Raw genomic sequence first — 15854 nt, 5'->3', positions numbered from 1 at the left:
ATAAACGTAGGTTTGCCTTTCCTTAACTTATCTTCTATGAGAACTCATAGGGTCAGTATTGCCTGACTTGTTCCTAAATTTCTCTGGAATTCAAACTGATCTTCCCCGAGGTTGGCTTCTACCAGTTTTTTCCATTCTTCTGTAAAGAATTCGTGTTAGTATTTTGCAGGCATGATTTACTAATCTAACAGTCCAGTAATATTCACACCTATCAGTGCCTGCTTTCTTTGGAATTGGAATTATTATACTCTTTTTGAAATCTGAGGGCATTTCGCCTGTTTCACACATCTTGCTCACCAGATACAAGAGTTTGTCATGGCTGGCTCTCCCCAGTATCTCAGTAGTTCTAATGGAATGTCGTCTACTCCCGGGGCCTTGTTTCGACTTAGATCTTTCAGTGCCCTGTCAAATTCTTCTCGCAGTAATATCTGTACATATTTAAAATTGAAGTCCTTCGTTGCAATTTTGTATCTGTATGGGGTGGCTAATCTCAGGAACTACTGCAGGAGTTTTGACATGGTCTTCACTTATGGATAGACTAATTCATTAGGGTTTGTGTGTGTAATTTATAATTATAACGACGATAAATGTGTTATTATGTTTTGTTGTCTGTTCCATTTTTAATTGGCTTTTGGAGCGATATGTCGTGGCAGTGATGGGAGCTGTAAGCTGGTCAGCTACAGAGGAAGCGGTATCTGATGGGAAAAGCAGTAAAGGAAACAGCTGCCGCAAACCCAGAGAACACTGAAGCTTGATCAGAATCTGCACATCTATACATGTCTTCTGTCTCTACATATTATTAATATGTATTCGGTCTGTATGTGGAAGCTAACCTCAAAATCTATTGTATGGGTTTTCAGTAATAGATAAACTGATTCACATTCAGTACACCACGAAAGTCGTCTGGCGATAGATACTTACTGCTATCCATGTGATGCCCAAGATGTTCTCCATCACTTACAGTGAACTGCCAGAACATTATGATCACCGACCGGCTATCGGTATAATCCTGTCCAGGAGACAGCAGCGTCACCTGACGAGGAATGACTGCTAGTCAGACACACACATGGTGCAGTAGTGTCAGTGGGCATGAAGTCCGTGTGTAGAGTGGAGAAGGTGTGCAGTATATCTGAGTTCGACCAAATGGCTCAAATGGCTCTGAGCACTATGGGACTCAACATCTTAGGTCATAAGTCCCCTAGAACTTAGAACTACTTAAACCTAACTAACCTAAGGACATCATACGCACCCATGCCCGAGGCAGGATTCGAACCTGCGACCGTAGCAGTCCCGCAGTTCCGGACTGCAGCGCCAGAACCGCTAGAACACCGCGGCCGGCTGAGTTCGACCAAGGGTAGATATTGGTGGCCCGGAGTCTGAGCACCAGGATTTCGGAAACTGTACTACTTGTCTGGTGTTCAAGGAGTGCTGTGGTGTGTGTGTGTGTGTGTGTGTGTGTGTGTGTGTGTGGCGAAACCAAGGTGAAAGAACGTCCAGGCGTCGTGGCGTTGGGCAGCCACCCTTCCTTACAGATGTCGGACGACGTAGGCTGGGCAGACTGGTAAAACAGGACAGGTTGCGATCTGTAATGGAACTAACATCAGATTTTAATGCTGGGTAGAGTACAGGTGTGTTTGAACACACACTGCACCGTACAGTTTTAATGATGGACCTCCGCTGCCAATGATCCGTGCGTATGTCAATGTTAACACCACAACATTGGCAGCTATGTCTGAAATGGGCACGTGACCATAGGCACTGGACGTTGGCGCAGTGGTAGAACGTTGCTTGGTCTGATGAATCCCGATACCTTCTTCGTCATGCCGACGGGAGGGCGTGAATCTGTCGTCTTCCATGGGAACAGCTCCTCGACCCCCGTACTGCGGGACGGACACAAGCCGGCGGTGGCTTCATTATGCTCTGGGAAACATTGACGTAAGCATCCACAGGTCCAGAGGAGCTAGTTCAAGGCCAAGGAGTATCGTACGCTCCTTCATGACGATCGTGTTGCCCGACTGCCGTGGCATTTTTCAGCAAGATAATGAGCCATGTCACAAGGCCAGGAGTGTGATGGAGTGCCTCTAGGAACACAGTGGCGAGTTCAGCTGATGTGCTGGTTCCTCGACTCGCCAGATCTGAAACTGATCGAACACATCTGGGATGTGACTGAACGTGGCGTCAGAGCTCATCGCCACCTCCCTGGAATTTACGGGAACTAGGTGACCTGTGTGTGCAGATGTGGTACCAACTCTCTCCTGCGGCCGAGCGGTTCTAGCCGCGCTGCTGCTACGGTCGCAGGATCGAGTCATGCCTCGGGCATGGCTGTGTGTTATGCCCTTAGGTTAGTTAGGTTTAAGTAACTTCCTGGCAGATTAAAACTGTGCGCCCGACCGAGACTCGAACTCGGGACCTTTGCCTTTCGCGGGCAAGTGGTCTACCATCTGAGCTACCGAAGCACGACTCACGCCCGCTACTCACAGCTTTACTTCTGCCAGTACCTCGTCTCCTACCTTCCAAACTTTACAGAAGCTCTCCTGCGAAACTAGCAGAACTAGCACTCCTGAAAGAAAGGATATTGCGGAGACATGGCTTAGCCACAGCCTGGGGGATGTTTCCAGAATGAGATTTTCACTCTGCAGCGGAGTGTGCGCTGACATGAAACTTCCTGGCAGATTAAAACTGTGTGCCCGACCGAGACTCGAACTCGGGACCTTTGCCTTTCGCAGGCAAGTGCTCTACCATCTGAGCTACCGAAGCACGACTCACGCCCGGTACTCACAGCTTTACGTCTGCCAGTATCTCGTCTCCTACCTTCCAAACTTTACAGAAGCTCTCCCGCGAAACTAGCAGAACTTTCTTTCAGGAGAGCTTCTGTAAAGTTTGGAAGGTAGGAGACGAGGTACTGGCAGACGTAAAGCTGTGAATACCGGGCGTGAGTCGTGCTTCGGTAGCTCAGATGGTAGAGCACTTGCCCCCGAAAGGCAAAGGTCCCGAGTTCGAGTCTCGGTCGGGCACACAGTTTTAATCTGCCAGGAAGTTTCATATCAGCGCACACTCCGCTGCAGAGTGAAAATCTCATTCTAGGTTTAAGTAGTTCTAAGTTCCAAGGGACTGATGACCTCAGATGTTAAGTCCCATAGTGCTTAGAGCCATTTGGACCATTCGAACCATCTCCCTCCAGTGACCTACCAAGGCCTCATTGCTTCCACGCCACGAGATGTCGCCTGGTGTTATCCGTGGCAGATGTGGACACACCGGCTATTAGTTAGGTGGTCATTATGTTCTGGCTGATCAGTGTACAGTAGATGCAGCTGTCCTACTAAAAACTACAACTCAGCGCTGTTGAAAACCCTTTAGGCCTACTCTCAAACGGCATTGCATCTTGAGGAGCAGAGTAGCAGGCCCTACTCACCGCGTGTGATGAAGAGGCACTCGACACTGGTGGAGCCGATTAGGAGCGGCACCTGCGAGAAGTTGCCGCGCTCCTGTAGGACGGCGGGAGAGTCGGTGAGGAAGGCACCCTCCACGTCGGGCTCTATGGCTGGTGTGAAGGCGCACGTGAAGACGCGGCCTGCGTCCTGCAAGCAACACCACGGCATGACGTTCGGTAGCGCTCACTGGGGCCGAGGCATAGACTATAAACATCTATGGAATGAGCATTCGGATGTGCAGAACTACGATTGAGGGGTTTGGCGCAAGAAGGAGGCAGCTCCACTTTTTGGCTCTATTGAGTTGAACATTCCATCACATACAAAAAAAGCCCCGTTGTTTGGTGCAAGAAAGAGGCAGCCCCACCACTAGCTTCAGAGAAATCCAATAGATGGAGCTGCCTGTACTCCGAGTTTGCATGAAAACAGAGGCAACTCCGGGAGCTGTCTCGTTCTTCCCCCGAACAATAGCAGGAAGGAGGTTGTGTTACGTATTATTCAGCAGACCGGTCTATACATGGCGCGTTTCATGTCACTGAAGTGGACCAGAGATTTACTTTCCACTTTTTTGACATGTTGAAGAAATTTTTTTTGTAAAGAACCATTACGTGTCATTATCGAACAAGAAAAGAGGAAAATATTTAATCACTAAGCACAAAATATTCCTCTATGAACAGCCATACATCGGTAAAGGGATTATTCAATGCAGTGCGACCGTAGGGATGACTGTCTTTGATAATGCGCAAATTTGCAACCAAGGACCTGCGAGTCTCATAACAATGGACCACCTTTATCAAGCTTATGATTGTCTCCTCCCCCTTAAAGGCCAAAACTTTAAAGATGTCAAAGAGCTGGTCGGAAAGTATGTTGGTCAAAACGAAATGTGGTTTTACGACCAGTTGACGTCAGATGCTTCAAACGATCCTGAGGTGACTGAAGGGGAGCTAGAAGACCGAAGACGAACTGTAGAATTAATGTATTATGCCAATAATGATGTACTTTCTTTATTAATAAATGTTTTTTAAACTGAAATATGGTTATTTATGAACAAAATGTCCCTACAAAGAGTTTTTCATTCACTTTGGAGCAAAACAGAGGCAGCTCCAAAACTTAAAACTCTATTGCACGTACCTGAGTGCATGCATTTGTGTGTATTCTCGTCATTAGTATTAGATACCCTATAGCCTAAAACAAGGCTAACAACTTTTTCGTTTTGGTGAAAACTGAATTTTTAAAACGTTTTTTTAAATTTGCCACAAACTGGAGAAAGTGGAGCTGCCTCCTCCTTGCACCAAACCCTTCCATTCTCTCCACATCTCCTGCAGCTCGTCACGTGGTTTTGAGACGGTACACTTTAGCTCATATAACATTTAGCGTGTTTTGAGTGTTATTATTTCGCTGCTACTGATATATCACCTTCAGAAGTTCGTGAAACTACGTATATGCGTTTTACATATATATTAACAATTTGATGCCAGGAACTGAAGTTGTCTTAAAGATGTGGAGAGCAATGGTATTATACTATTTCGACATAGTATCACAGCTCAGACTCCACTTTATTTACGTTTTTTCTGTAACGGAATAAGAAGTGACAGTAAACAATATTTTTTTGCGTTTCCTGTTGCATTTGCATATTTTCGAGTCTTTGTTCTAATTAATTCCGTTACAAGGCACTGTAGACGGCGGTGAGGTGTCACGAAGAAACAACTCAACGAACTATGAAATACTTTCAGTAAATACGGTAAGCCATTTGCAACACCTTCTGTGCATTATTGTTACACTATTATTGTCAGTTTTTCTTTATTTACCCTTTTTATAGACCAGCAAAATATCTAAAACATTTATTCGCATTGTCATCACAAAAGTAAAATCATACCACGGAACAGAGAGTATACAGAATGGAAACTCGGTTGCAATCTATGCATCTGTCTACCATAACTTAACAGGTGGATCAAGAAGAGGATGAGCTTCACAATGCAGCCACGGCAACAGCAACTTTTAGTTAATCCAAGGGTATTTTCGTTTCATCAGTCCGCTGTAACGTGTCTTCAGATTTAGTTGAAACTCTTAGCTTTTCATTGAGAGGTGCTGCCAATAATGCTAGACTGTGCACAAAACGTCGACAGAAGTTTTTCAGCCCCATGAAACGATGTAATTCTGTTATTGTAGTGAACTTCGGGAACGGAGAAATAGTTTCGAATCTGTCCTGAGGTAGCTGAATTCCTCGTTCATTGATATGGTATACTAAAAGAATTTTACAACCATTGATTCAAAGACATATTTTTGTGGTTTAGTCATTAATCCACATTCTTGTGCTGGATGCTCTGTCTCATTGGACGACATTGCAAGTGGCCATCAATTTACACGTAACAAAAATCTAAATCTCTAGTTACTTAATCCGTGACGTGCTAGAAAGTATGGGTGGCATTGCGTAGTCCGAATGTCATTCTCCCAAATTCCTGAAATCTGAAAGAAGTGCCAACAGCAGTTTTGGATATATATTCCGATGCAGTTTGTGTATGATAAAAAGCACAGAGCGCAGTTTTGTCCTTGTACAAGGTAGCAAATGATTATAATATGACAATATCTAAAGGTCAAACAAAGATAATCGCGTTCCATGATAAGGAGCATTTAAGAGCAAAAGTAATAATTGATGACAAACTGCTAGAATAAGTAAATACTCTTAAATACCTGACATGTGAGATCTCAAATGCTATACAAAATGATCAGAAATACAAATTGCAAAAATTCCAGAAGTTGCACTCTGCTCAAAAAAGTTAGGAAAGAGACAGTACTACAATTTTATAATGTAGTGGCAGTACCAGTTCTAACGTAGTCATTGACGTGGACTCTAAGCGCCAGTCAAAGGAGGAGGATTGAAGCAGCAGACATGAGACTCCTAAGACCACTAACTGATTGCAGACCCATAGACTACAGAAAAATAGTGAAATAAGAAAGAAACTGGGAGTCGAAGTCATACTACAGAAAACAGAGGAGTACAGAAAGAAATGGCATGAAGTAATTTAAAGGACTTCAGAAGAACGAACACCTAAATTAATATACAAGTATTTACCTGAAGGGAAAATAAATGTTGGGTGTCCTAAGAAGAGATGGAAAGATCAGCTGCAATCTATCGAAATTGGAACAGGCAAGGATGCCTAAAAAACTGGATAGGATGATGATAATAAAAATAATGTCCCGTCGGGTAGATCGTTCGCCGGGTGCAAGTCTTTCGATTTGACGCCACTTCGGCGACTTGCGCGTCGATGGGGATGAAATGATGATGATTAGGACAACACAACACCCAGTCTCTGAGCGGAGAAAAATCTCCGACCCAGCCGGGAATCGAACCCGGGCCCTTAGGATTGACAATCTGCCGCGCTGACCACTTTAAAAAATTTTTTTTTTAATACCATTTTGTTCGTTTCCGTTCGTTGTATCTGCTCTGGGCGGACGTCGAAAGACACCCGTTTCAGTTTGTAGTTGATCCATTAAGTCACGCTGAGCTACCGTGTCACCACTCAGCTACCGGCAGCGGACGTGATAATGATAAAAAGTACGGACACGGTCGATCGTCGAGAAAACAGTCTTAGCAAGAATGTGCTTAGCAAAGTCTTCTATATGTGGCACAGGATAACGATCATGTATCGTTCTGTCGTTAAGCTGACGACAGCACCACATGGGTGCCACCCATTATTCTTATTAGGAGAATATGTACTGAAGAGGCTTGCTGCTATTTGAAGGGCGACAGATCCCTTGTGCTAACATAAAATCAAACTCTTGCTTTGGGGGCTTTAGCTTTTCCAGATGCAGATGACACGGCCATGCATGAACTTACGGTCCTGGCGTAGTGACAATGCGATGTAATGTTATTGTTGAGTGTCTTGCCGGTACTGGAGCAGGCGATGGGGAGGTGATTTCAGGGAAGCGGGTCATTGTATGGTGAATCACCTGCAATCATTTTGACGCCAGCTTAGATGGCATGGTGTAGCAACTGTGTTCCAAAATCTAGCAGGCAACGGCTACGACGATATGGGAGGAAACTCTAAAAAGAGAGGAAGTCCTCTCCAACAATCGAGTACAGTAAATCGGCAACACTGAATCTCCACATGAATTCATGCCGAAGACTGAAGTTCAGATGTAAGTTGAGGTAGCCGTATGACTTGATGGAAGATCCATTCGCAGTATACAGGTAATTGCCATCGGTATTTCACCATGGAGGGTGACTAGGAGGGTAAACAGTGATAAGTTGCTGTGTTAATGATAAACTGTGGCTCAGTAGAGTGTTCGGTTATAAACAGTCGACTGCTGTCCGGTTTGAATTCAGTCGCTGTCGCTATTGATTTCCGGCGGCGGTTCGCTTGTCACAGGGTGGTCGGCACTGCTGAGCCTCAGCTCCAAATTGTTTGTGATACCAGCAGATATTCTCCCTTATGGGCAAACTCATTTTTCTGCTGGATGAGCGTCGCTGTTATGGCACACGTGTGGAGCGGAGTATTTGCTGGTCCGTGACTTCCTTAGACGGTTCAGCTACTTGTGCTTGCAGTGCTTCCAGAGATGTCTCTGCAGGATCTCTGTTCTGGAGGGCATGGCGGTGACGCCCGTCGGTGGATACATATTGACTGCCGGTCAGCAATTTGAGCAACAGCGTCGAGGTCACCAGCGCAGACTGCGAGTATTTTCTGTGCAACCGGAGGTAAGCGTGATCGCAAAACATTGAAAAGTCAAAACATTATGACCACTGCCCACCGCGACGTTGGATGCCGCCTAGTGGCGTTGCGGGCACGTGACGCGAAGATGTTGTTGTTGTTGTTGTGGTCATCAGTCCTGAGACTGGTTTGGTGCAGCTCTCCATGCTACTCTATCCGGTGCAAGCTGCTTCATCTCCCAGTATTTGCTGCAGCCGACATCCTTCTGAATCTGCTTAGTGTATTCATCTCTTGGTTTCCCTCTACGATTTTTACCCTCCACGCTGCCCTCCAATACTAAATTGGTGACCCCTCGATGTCTCAGAACATGTCCTACCAACCGATCCCTTCTTCTAGTCAAGTTGTGCCACAAACTCCTCTTCTCCCCAATTCTATTCAATACCTCCTCATTAGTTATATGATCTACCCATCTGATCTTCAGCATTCTTCTGTAGCACCACATTTCGAAAGCTTCTATTCTCTTCTTGCCTAAACTATTTATCGTCCACGTTTCACTTCCATACATGGCTACACTCCATACAAATTCTTTCAAAAACGACTTCCTGACATTTAAATCTATACTCGATGTTAACAAATTTTTCTTCTTCAGAAACGCTTTCCTTGCCATTGCCAGTCTACATTTTATATCCTCTCTACTTCGACCATCATCAGTTATTTTGCTCCCCAAATAGCAAATCTCCTTTACTACTTTAAGTGTCTCATTTCCTAATCTAATTCCCTCTGCATCACCCGACTTAATTCGACTACACTCCATTATCCTCATTTTGCTTTTGTTGATGTTCATCTTATACCCTCCTTTCAAGACACTGTCCATTCCGTTCAACTGCTCTTCCAAGTCCTTTGCTGTCTCTGGCAGAATTACAATGTCATCGGCGAACCTCAAAGTTCTTATTTCTTCTCCATGGATTTTAATACCTACTCCGAACTTTTCCTTTGTTTCCTTTATTGCTTGCTCAATATACTGCATTTTTATATTTTCCCCTTTCATCAATTAAATTCAATATTTCTTCTGTTATCCAAGGGTTTCTACTAGCCCTCGTCTTTTTACCTATTTGATCCTTTGCTGCCTTCACTATTGCGTCCCTCAAAGCTACCCATTCTTCTTCTACTGTATTTCTTTCCCCCATTCCTGTCAATTGTTCCCTTACGCTCTCCCTGAAACTCTGTACAACCTCTGGCTCTTTCAGTTTATCCAGGTCCCATCTGCTTAAATTCCCATCTTTTTGCAGTTTCTTCAGTTTTAATCTACAGCTCATAACCAATAGATTGTTGTCAGAGTCCACACATGCCCCTGGGAATGTCTTACAATTTAAAACCTGGTTCCTAACTCCCTGTCTTACCATTATATAATCTATCTGATACCTTTTAGTATCTCCAGGGTTCTTCCATGTATACAACCTTCTTTCATGATTCTTGAACCAAGTGTTAGCTATGATTAAGTTATGCTCTGTGAAAAATTCTACCAGGCGGCTTCCTCTTTCATTTCTTAGCCCCAATCCATATTCACCTACTATGTTTCCTTCTCTCCCTTTTCCTACTCCCGAATTCCAGTCACCCATGACTATTAAATTTTCGTCTCCCTTCACTATCTGAATAATTTCTTTTATCTCATCATACATTTCATCAATTTCTTCGTCATCTGCGGAGCTAGTTGGCATATAAACTTGTGCTGCAGTAGTAGGCGTGGGCTTCGTGTCTATCTTGGCCACAATAATGCGTTCACTATGATGTTTGTAGTGGCTTACCCGTACTCCTATTTTTTTTATTCGTTATTAAACCTACTCCTGCATTACCCTTATTTGATTTTGTATTTATAACCCTGTATTCGCCTGACCAAAAGTCTTGTTCCTCCTGCCACCGAACTTCTAGCGAAGATATGGGCTGCAAATGGGGAAATCCATTAAGATAAGCGTCTTTGACAGAGGGCAGATTATTACGAGGGTGAGTCAAATGATAACCTTAAATTTGTAATAACAAATCGAAATTTCGCGCCGTTATCCTGTAAGTTGGTAGGCGTGCAGAATGGCCTATAGGTGGCAGCATAGTGCTGATGCACACATACCGTCGCAGTATTAATATAGAGATGGCCGCCCACTTGTGACTTGCACCGGGGAAGAACAGCGTTCTGTTATTTGGTTTTTGCGCAGTGAAGATATGAAACCTATTGAAATTCATTGATGAATGAAGATTCAGTACGGTGATGCATGTTTGTCGCAGCAGCAAGTCTACGAATGGGGTAACCAGTTCGCAAATGGTGTCACTTCAGTGGAAGATGCTCCTCGTCCAGGTCAGGCACAACAAGTTGTGACTCCACAGAACATTGCAGCAGTTGAAGCCATAGTGAAGGAAAACCGTCGAGTGACACTGAATGGCATTGCAGCATGTTTACAGATTAGTCACGGGTCAGCACACCACATTGTGCATGATGTGCTGCAGTTTCACAAAGTGTCTACAAGATGGGTGCCACGGCAGCTGACTCCTGAAATGAGAGAACATGTTGATGCTTGTGAAGAACTTCTTCGGCGCTTTGAACGAGAAGGTGATGGCTTCATTGCAAGAATCGTTACTGGTGACAAAACCTGGGTTCACTTCCAACAACCGGAAACGAAGAGAGCGAGCAAGGAATGGCGCCATTCCACATCACCAAAACCAAAGAAATTTCGAACAGAACTATCAGCAGGGAAGGTTATGCTGACTCTCTTTTGGGACGAAAAGGCGTCATTTTGGAGCATTACATGCCTAGATGGACCACTGTCACCAGTGCGTCATACACAGATCTCATAAAAAATCATCTGCAGCCTGCAATCAAATCAAAGCGACGTGGATTGTTATCAGCAGGTGTTCTTTTGCAACATGACAATGCAAGGCCTCACACTGCCCGCACAACAGTTGCAACAATCACAGACCTGCATTTTGAGTGTCTTCGTCATCCACCATACTCACCAGACCTTGCCTCAAGTGATTTCTATATGTTTGGACCACTCAAAGACGCATTGGGACGAAAGAAGTTCCGTTCTGATGAAGAGGTATGCCACGCGGTGCATGAGTGGTTGCGCGGACTAGCAAAACAATTTTTTTCTAAATGTATTTATGCGCTTTGTAAGCGCTGGAGGACTTGCATTGAGCGTGGGAGAGACTACGTTGAAAAGTGATACAGCTTTGTACCACTTCTGCACAATAAATAATATTTAAAAAATATTTAAATTTTTCATATGACTCACCCTCATATTACGCAGAGCCTGTGAACGAGTATTTCGAGAATGGAGAAGGTCAGCTACGGAAAGAGGTACGAGGCACATCCAGAAAGTAAGTTCCCCCCCCCCTTTTTTTTTAAACAAAGACAACGTAGTTACATGAAAAACTTTGTTCGCAACAGGTACAGCAATGTTTGAGCTTTTTTTCAACAAAGTCACCAAAAGAATTGAGACATTGTCACATTCTGGGATCAACTTTTGTATCCCTGTGTCATAGAAGTCTGCCGCCCGTGAATGAAACCAGTGTGTGACGCTCGTCTTCAGCTCTTCGTCGTTGTCAAAACGCTGGCCGAAGGACAGGAATTCTTCATGTGCAGGAAAAAATGAAAACTGCTGGGAGTAAAATCAGGACTGTATGCTGGATGGTCAAACAGCTCCCAGTCGAACTTCTGCGAAACAGTAGCTGTGTGCCAAGCTGTATGGGAAGAAGCGTTGTCATGGAACAGCGCAACACCTGCAGTAAGTAGTCCACGCCTCTCGTTCTGAATGGCTCGTCGCAGTTTCTGCACGTTTTCACAGTAACGGTCAGCATTCACTGTTTCACCTCTGGGCAGGAAGTCAATGAGTAGAATGCCGTTCCTCTTCCAAACACCGTGGGCATCACTTTCTGCACTGATACAGTCTGTTTGAATTTCGTCTTGACTGGAGACCCACTGTGACACCAATGCATTGAATGCTGCTTGGTTTCTGTGATCAAGTGAGAAATCCGCATATCATCGCCCATGATGATCCTGTCGAGGAACTCGTCGCCATCATCATGATACCACTGCAAAAATGCCAATGCTGCTTCAAAGCATTTCGTTTTGTGGACGGGTATCAGATTTTTAGGTGCCCGCCTGGCACAAAATTTCTTGAACAACAGGTGCTTAGTGACAATTTCATGAAACAGGGGTTGCGATATCTGTGGAAAACGGCTGCCGAGCTTCGTAATCATTTCCAGGATGCACTGCCACATCAGCTCAACCAGCTGGTCATTGATGAGGGACGGTTGCCCACTAAGTTCTTCATTGGGGACACTTCGATGACCTTCGTAAAAAAGCCTACACCAGCGTGTGTGTGTGTGTGTGTGTGTGTGTGTGTGTGTGTGTGTGTGGTTTGCAGCGACACACCATCCGTTTGCTCATGATGTTCTGTCCATAGACCTGATAGATCTGATGATGAATTTGGATTTGCGCTATGTTTTATGCATAAAGAGACCTTGTCGCTGACCGAACCTCGGGGGCGACGGGAGAACGAATAAGAGATGCTATCTCGGGGCACTGCTGCTGCGGTACCGGCACCAGGCGGGACCTTTCTGGCGGGAATTTGATTGTCACGCCATAGATCTGTTGCGCATGCGCAGTTTTCCTGTCTAAATATGTCTATTTTAAAGGAACAACATCAGGAAGTTTACTTTATGCTAGAAGGACAATGAAACTACCACTAGGCGCTACATGGTTGAAGGTCCACGACTCTCCACAGAAGGTGGGGTTCGGAGGCTTGTCTGATCTGCAATGTAGGATAGATTCTGATCTGTGGCATCTCTGCTGAAAGAGCGCAATGCTGGTGCACACACAAGTGTTTCAGCGCACACTGTTCATCGTGCATTGTTGAACACGGAGCTCCACATCAGACCACACCTATTGTTCACTTGTTGACCGAACGACATCGTCAGTTATGATTGCAGTGAGCACGAGACCATCGGTATTCGACAGTCGAACAATCGAAACATGTCGGTTCTTCGCGTGAATCACATTTCTGCTACATTAGGTCGACTGTCGTCTCCAGAAACACCGTCATCGAGTTGAACGGCGGGTCGAAACGTGCAGACAGCTATGGATACAGGCTGGTGAGAGGACAGTTATGCTACTAGAGACATTCCCTTGCGTCTGCATGGGACCTTTGGTGGTAATCGAAGACATGCCGACAGCTACGAACCATCTGCATCCCTTCATGCTTGATGTCTTCTCCGACAACGATCTCATTTTGAATCGCGCACACTTATTCACAGGGCACGATCGATCAGCGATCAGGAGAGCCTTCCGGCAGAACTGCAGCACCTCGAGACAACATTTTGGAAAAATGGGTACATCCAGAAGCAAATGAGACAAGCACTCAGACAGACTGCGCCAAGAGAACAAGAAGAAAAGACAGAAGAACACAAGTCATTGACGTGCATTCCGTTTGTCGGAAACACCTCAAGAAAAATCGGTAGAATCCTGGGGAACCACAATGCGAAATGTGTATTCCGACCCCCTGCAAAAACCTTCACTCTACTGGGTTCAGTGAAAGATGACCTAGGCCTTCGAAAACCAGGCTTTTATCAAATTCCCTGTCAGTGCGGAAAATCATACATTGGGGAGACAGTCCGCACTGTAGAAGAGAGGTGCCGCGAACACAAGCGCCATACCGAATTACGCCAGGCCACTAAATCAGCCGTGGCTGACCATTGTATAAAGACTGGCCGTACTATGGACTATGAAAAAACAAAAATACTCTGTCAATCCTCCTACTTCTGGGACTGCGTTACTAAAGAGGTCGATCTAATTAATAAAGACAGCGGCCTTCAGCTTAGTCAGGTTTGGAACCCTGCACTCAGCCTGGAGAGAAAGATGCGGTCCCAGAGATCGAGGACCGCCCCCGACGGCGGCAGCAGGGAGACTGCAGACCCCAGTTCAGACCCAGGCGCCGCTTCCCCCACCACCTCCAGTAGCCGCCGCGCCGGCCGCACCAAAGACACCAGGAGAGGAACGGTGGAGGGGATAACGGCTAGTATATATAGAGAGGCGAGAGGAACAGCACAGCATTCGTCAGGGACCACCTAAAGATGGCGGCGTGTACGTCTGCCGAAGTATTGTGGAGAAACTACGACGCTACCCGGTCGGATACCCGAGAACTGTTCAAATTGGAAATACGCCGGGAAAACTTCAGATCGCAGAACGATCTCACGTTTCAGCAGTATAATTGACCGTTCCTTGGAGACAGAACCGTGCTACAGTGGGCTGAGGAGCATTATAGTCAACACACGTTGGTACGTGAGGGACCATATTTGACTGACGTAACTCCTATGGAACCCACGTGTGTTGCTATCGGGCGCCATCACCGGGTACGCAAATCAGCGGCCTGTTATTTGCTCGAATTACATGATCGGTGCGTAGACATCTAACGCCACGTACTTCCACAAACCTACCAACAAACTGTCGGATTCCTGACACGCAGAATCAGAGATGTATTTCGTTCCAGAGAAGAACAAACTAGCTATTAAGCAGATGGTCATAATGTTTTGGCTCATCAGTGAATATTTCACGTAATGTCACCGTTAATTGCGTTGCCTGCCAGCGTGCGAAGACTACGAAGTAGTCGAGATTGTGTGCGGTCGCCAAGGTCCTCAGTGCGGTACAGTTTTTAAAGTCTCTTAGCTCCTGAATGCGATAAGCGCGTTGCAAGTGCACGCTTGATGGAGGTATATCTTTCAGTGGTTGGCCGCGAAGTTAGGATGTCTTGTACTTCCGTAGGCACTTGCTCGTTTATTGCATCACCTTGATGTGATGCGACCCAAAACAAATTGGCTCTCAACTTGGGCAAACCACAGTACTGGATTATTCGACCAGAAATGCGGGGCTTTGACCGCAGTCGAACTGCCGCTGGTCTGACAGCGCTTGGCATGGTTGACGTTGACGCGGTATTTAACTAGTGATCCCGCACCGCGCGGTTGACGCGAAAACCGGCGCGAAATTCAATTTTTCTGACGTGTCACCCTATCGTTCCAGGCCTAATTCGGAATCTCGGGGTCATTAAACGTCGTGTGAAAATGCAGTTTATTAAGCACATAATACAACAGTTAATTACGAGGAGTAATCGTAATGTAAGACTGCTAACAGCGTCTATAACTATACTTTTTCTTCTTAGGTCAGAGACACCACGAAAAATCAAATAGTTTGAAATAGTTAGGAGACGATCCACTGTTCACTTATGTATCCACGCAACAGTTGATTCGTGACGTCACCAGCCGCTGCCTTAGACCTCAGTATGACGCTCATAGAACAGATATCACCAATTACGCAAATAGCGACCGCAACACATCACGCCTGTTTCGCATAACCGATAATGTGGACAGCAGCCATTCAATTTCTGACATTTTAAGGCCGGTGGCTCTGCCCTGTGTATGAGGTCTCCGTGACATCTTTCAACAATGCAACGCAAGACGGTATGTTACCCATGCCATTCTGACGCATCTCATGCCGAAGTCTCACGTTCTCCACATCTCTACCTATTGAAAACATCTGGTCATGCTTTGGAATGGCATGCCACCATTCGCCAGCCACCACGATAGATGGAGTATAGCATAGAATTATAACAACATGGAAAGACGTAACCTTATCTGTTATGAGAGGTCAGTCACTTAGTGCCACGCTGATGCAGATGAAAGCTCCATGTACTACACTGGGCATTCTGTATGCAACCAAATGACCAACAGACTGAAT

General features: G+C 45.5%; 1 protein-coding gene across 2 annotated transcripts in view; it reads right to left on the bottom strand.

The window, feature by feature from the left end:
- The window catches only part of LOC124777448 (esterase FE4-like), a 324295-nt gene that overhangs the window by 76844 nt on the left and 231597 nt on the right, over positions 1-15854 (bottom strand). For both annotated transcript variants that reach the window (XM_047252862.1, XM_047252864.1), the window contains one exon: positions 3413-3578. In XM_047252862.1, the coding sequence (XP_047108818.1) occupies positions 3413-3578 (166 nt within the window). The remainder of the gene's footprint in view (positions 1-3412; positions 3579-15854) is intronic.

The sequence above is a fragment of the Schistocerca piceifrons genome, chromosome 2 (genome assembly GCF_021461385.2).
Source record: "Schistocerca piceifrons isolate TAMUIC-IGC-003096 chromosome 2, iqSchPice1.1, whole genome shotgun sequence".
NCBI lineage: Eukaryota > Metazoa > Arthropoda > Insecta > Orthoptera > Acrididae > Schistocerca > Schistocerca piceifrons.
The sequence above is the reverse complement of the archived record's forward strand: the minus strand, read 5'-3'. Positions and strand labels throughout refer to the sequence as shown.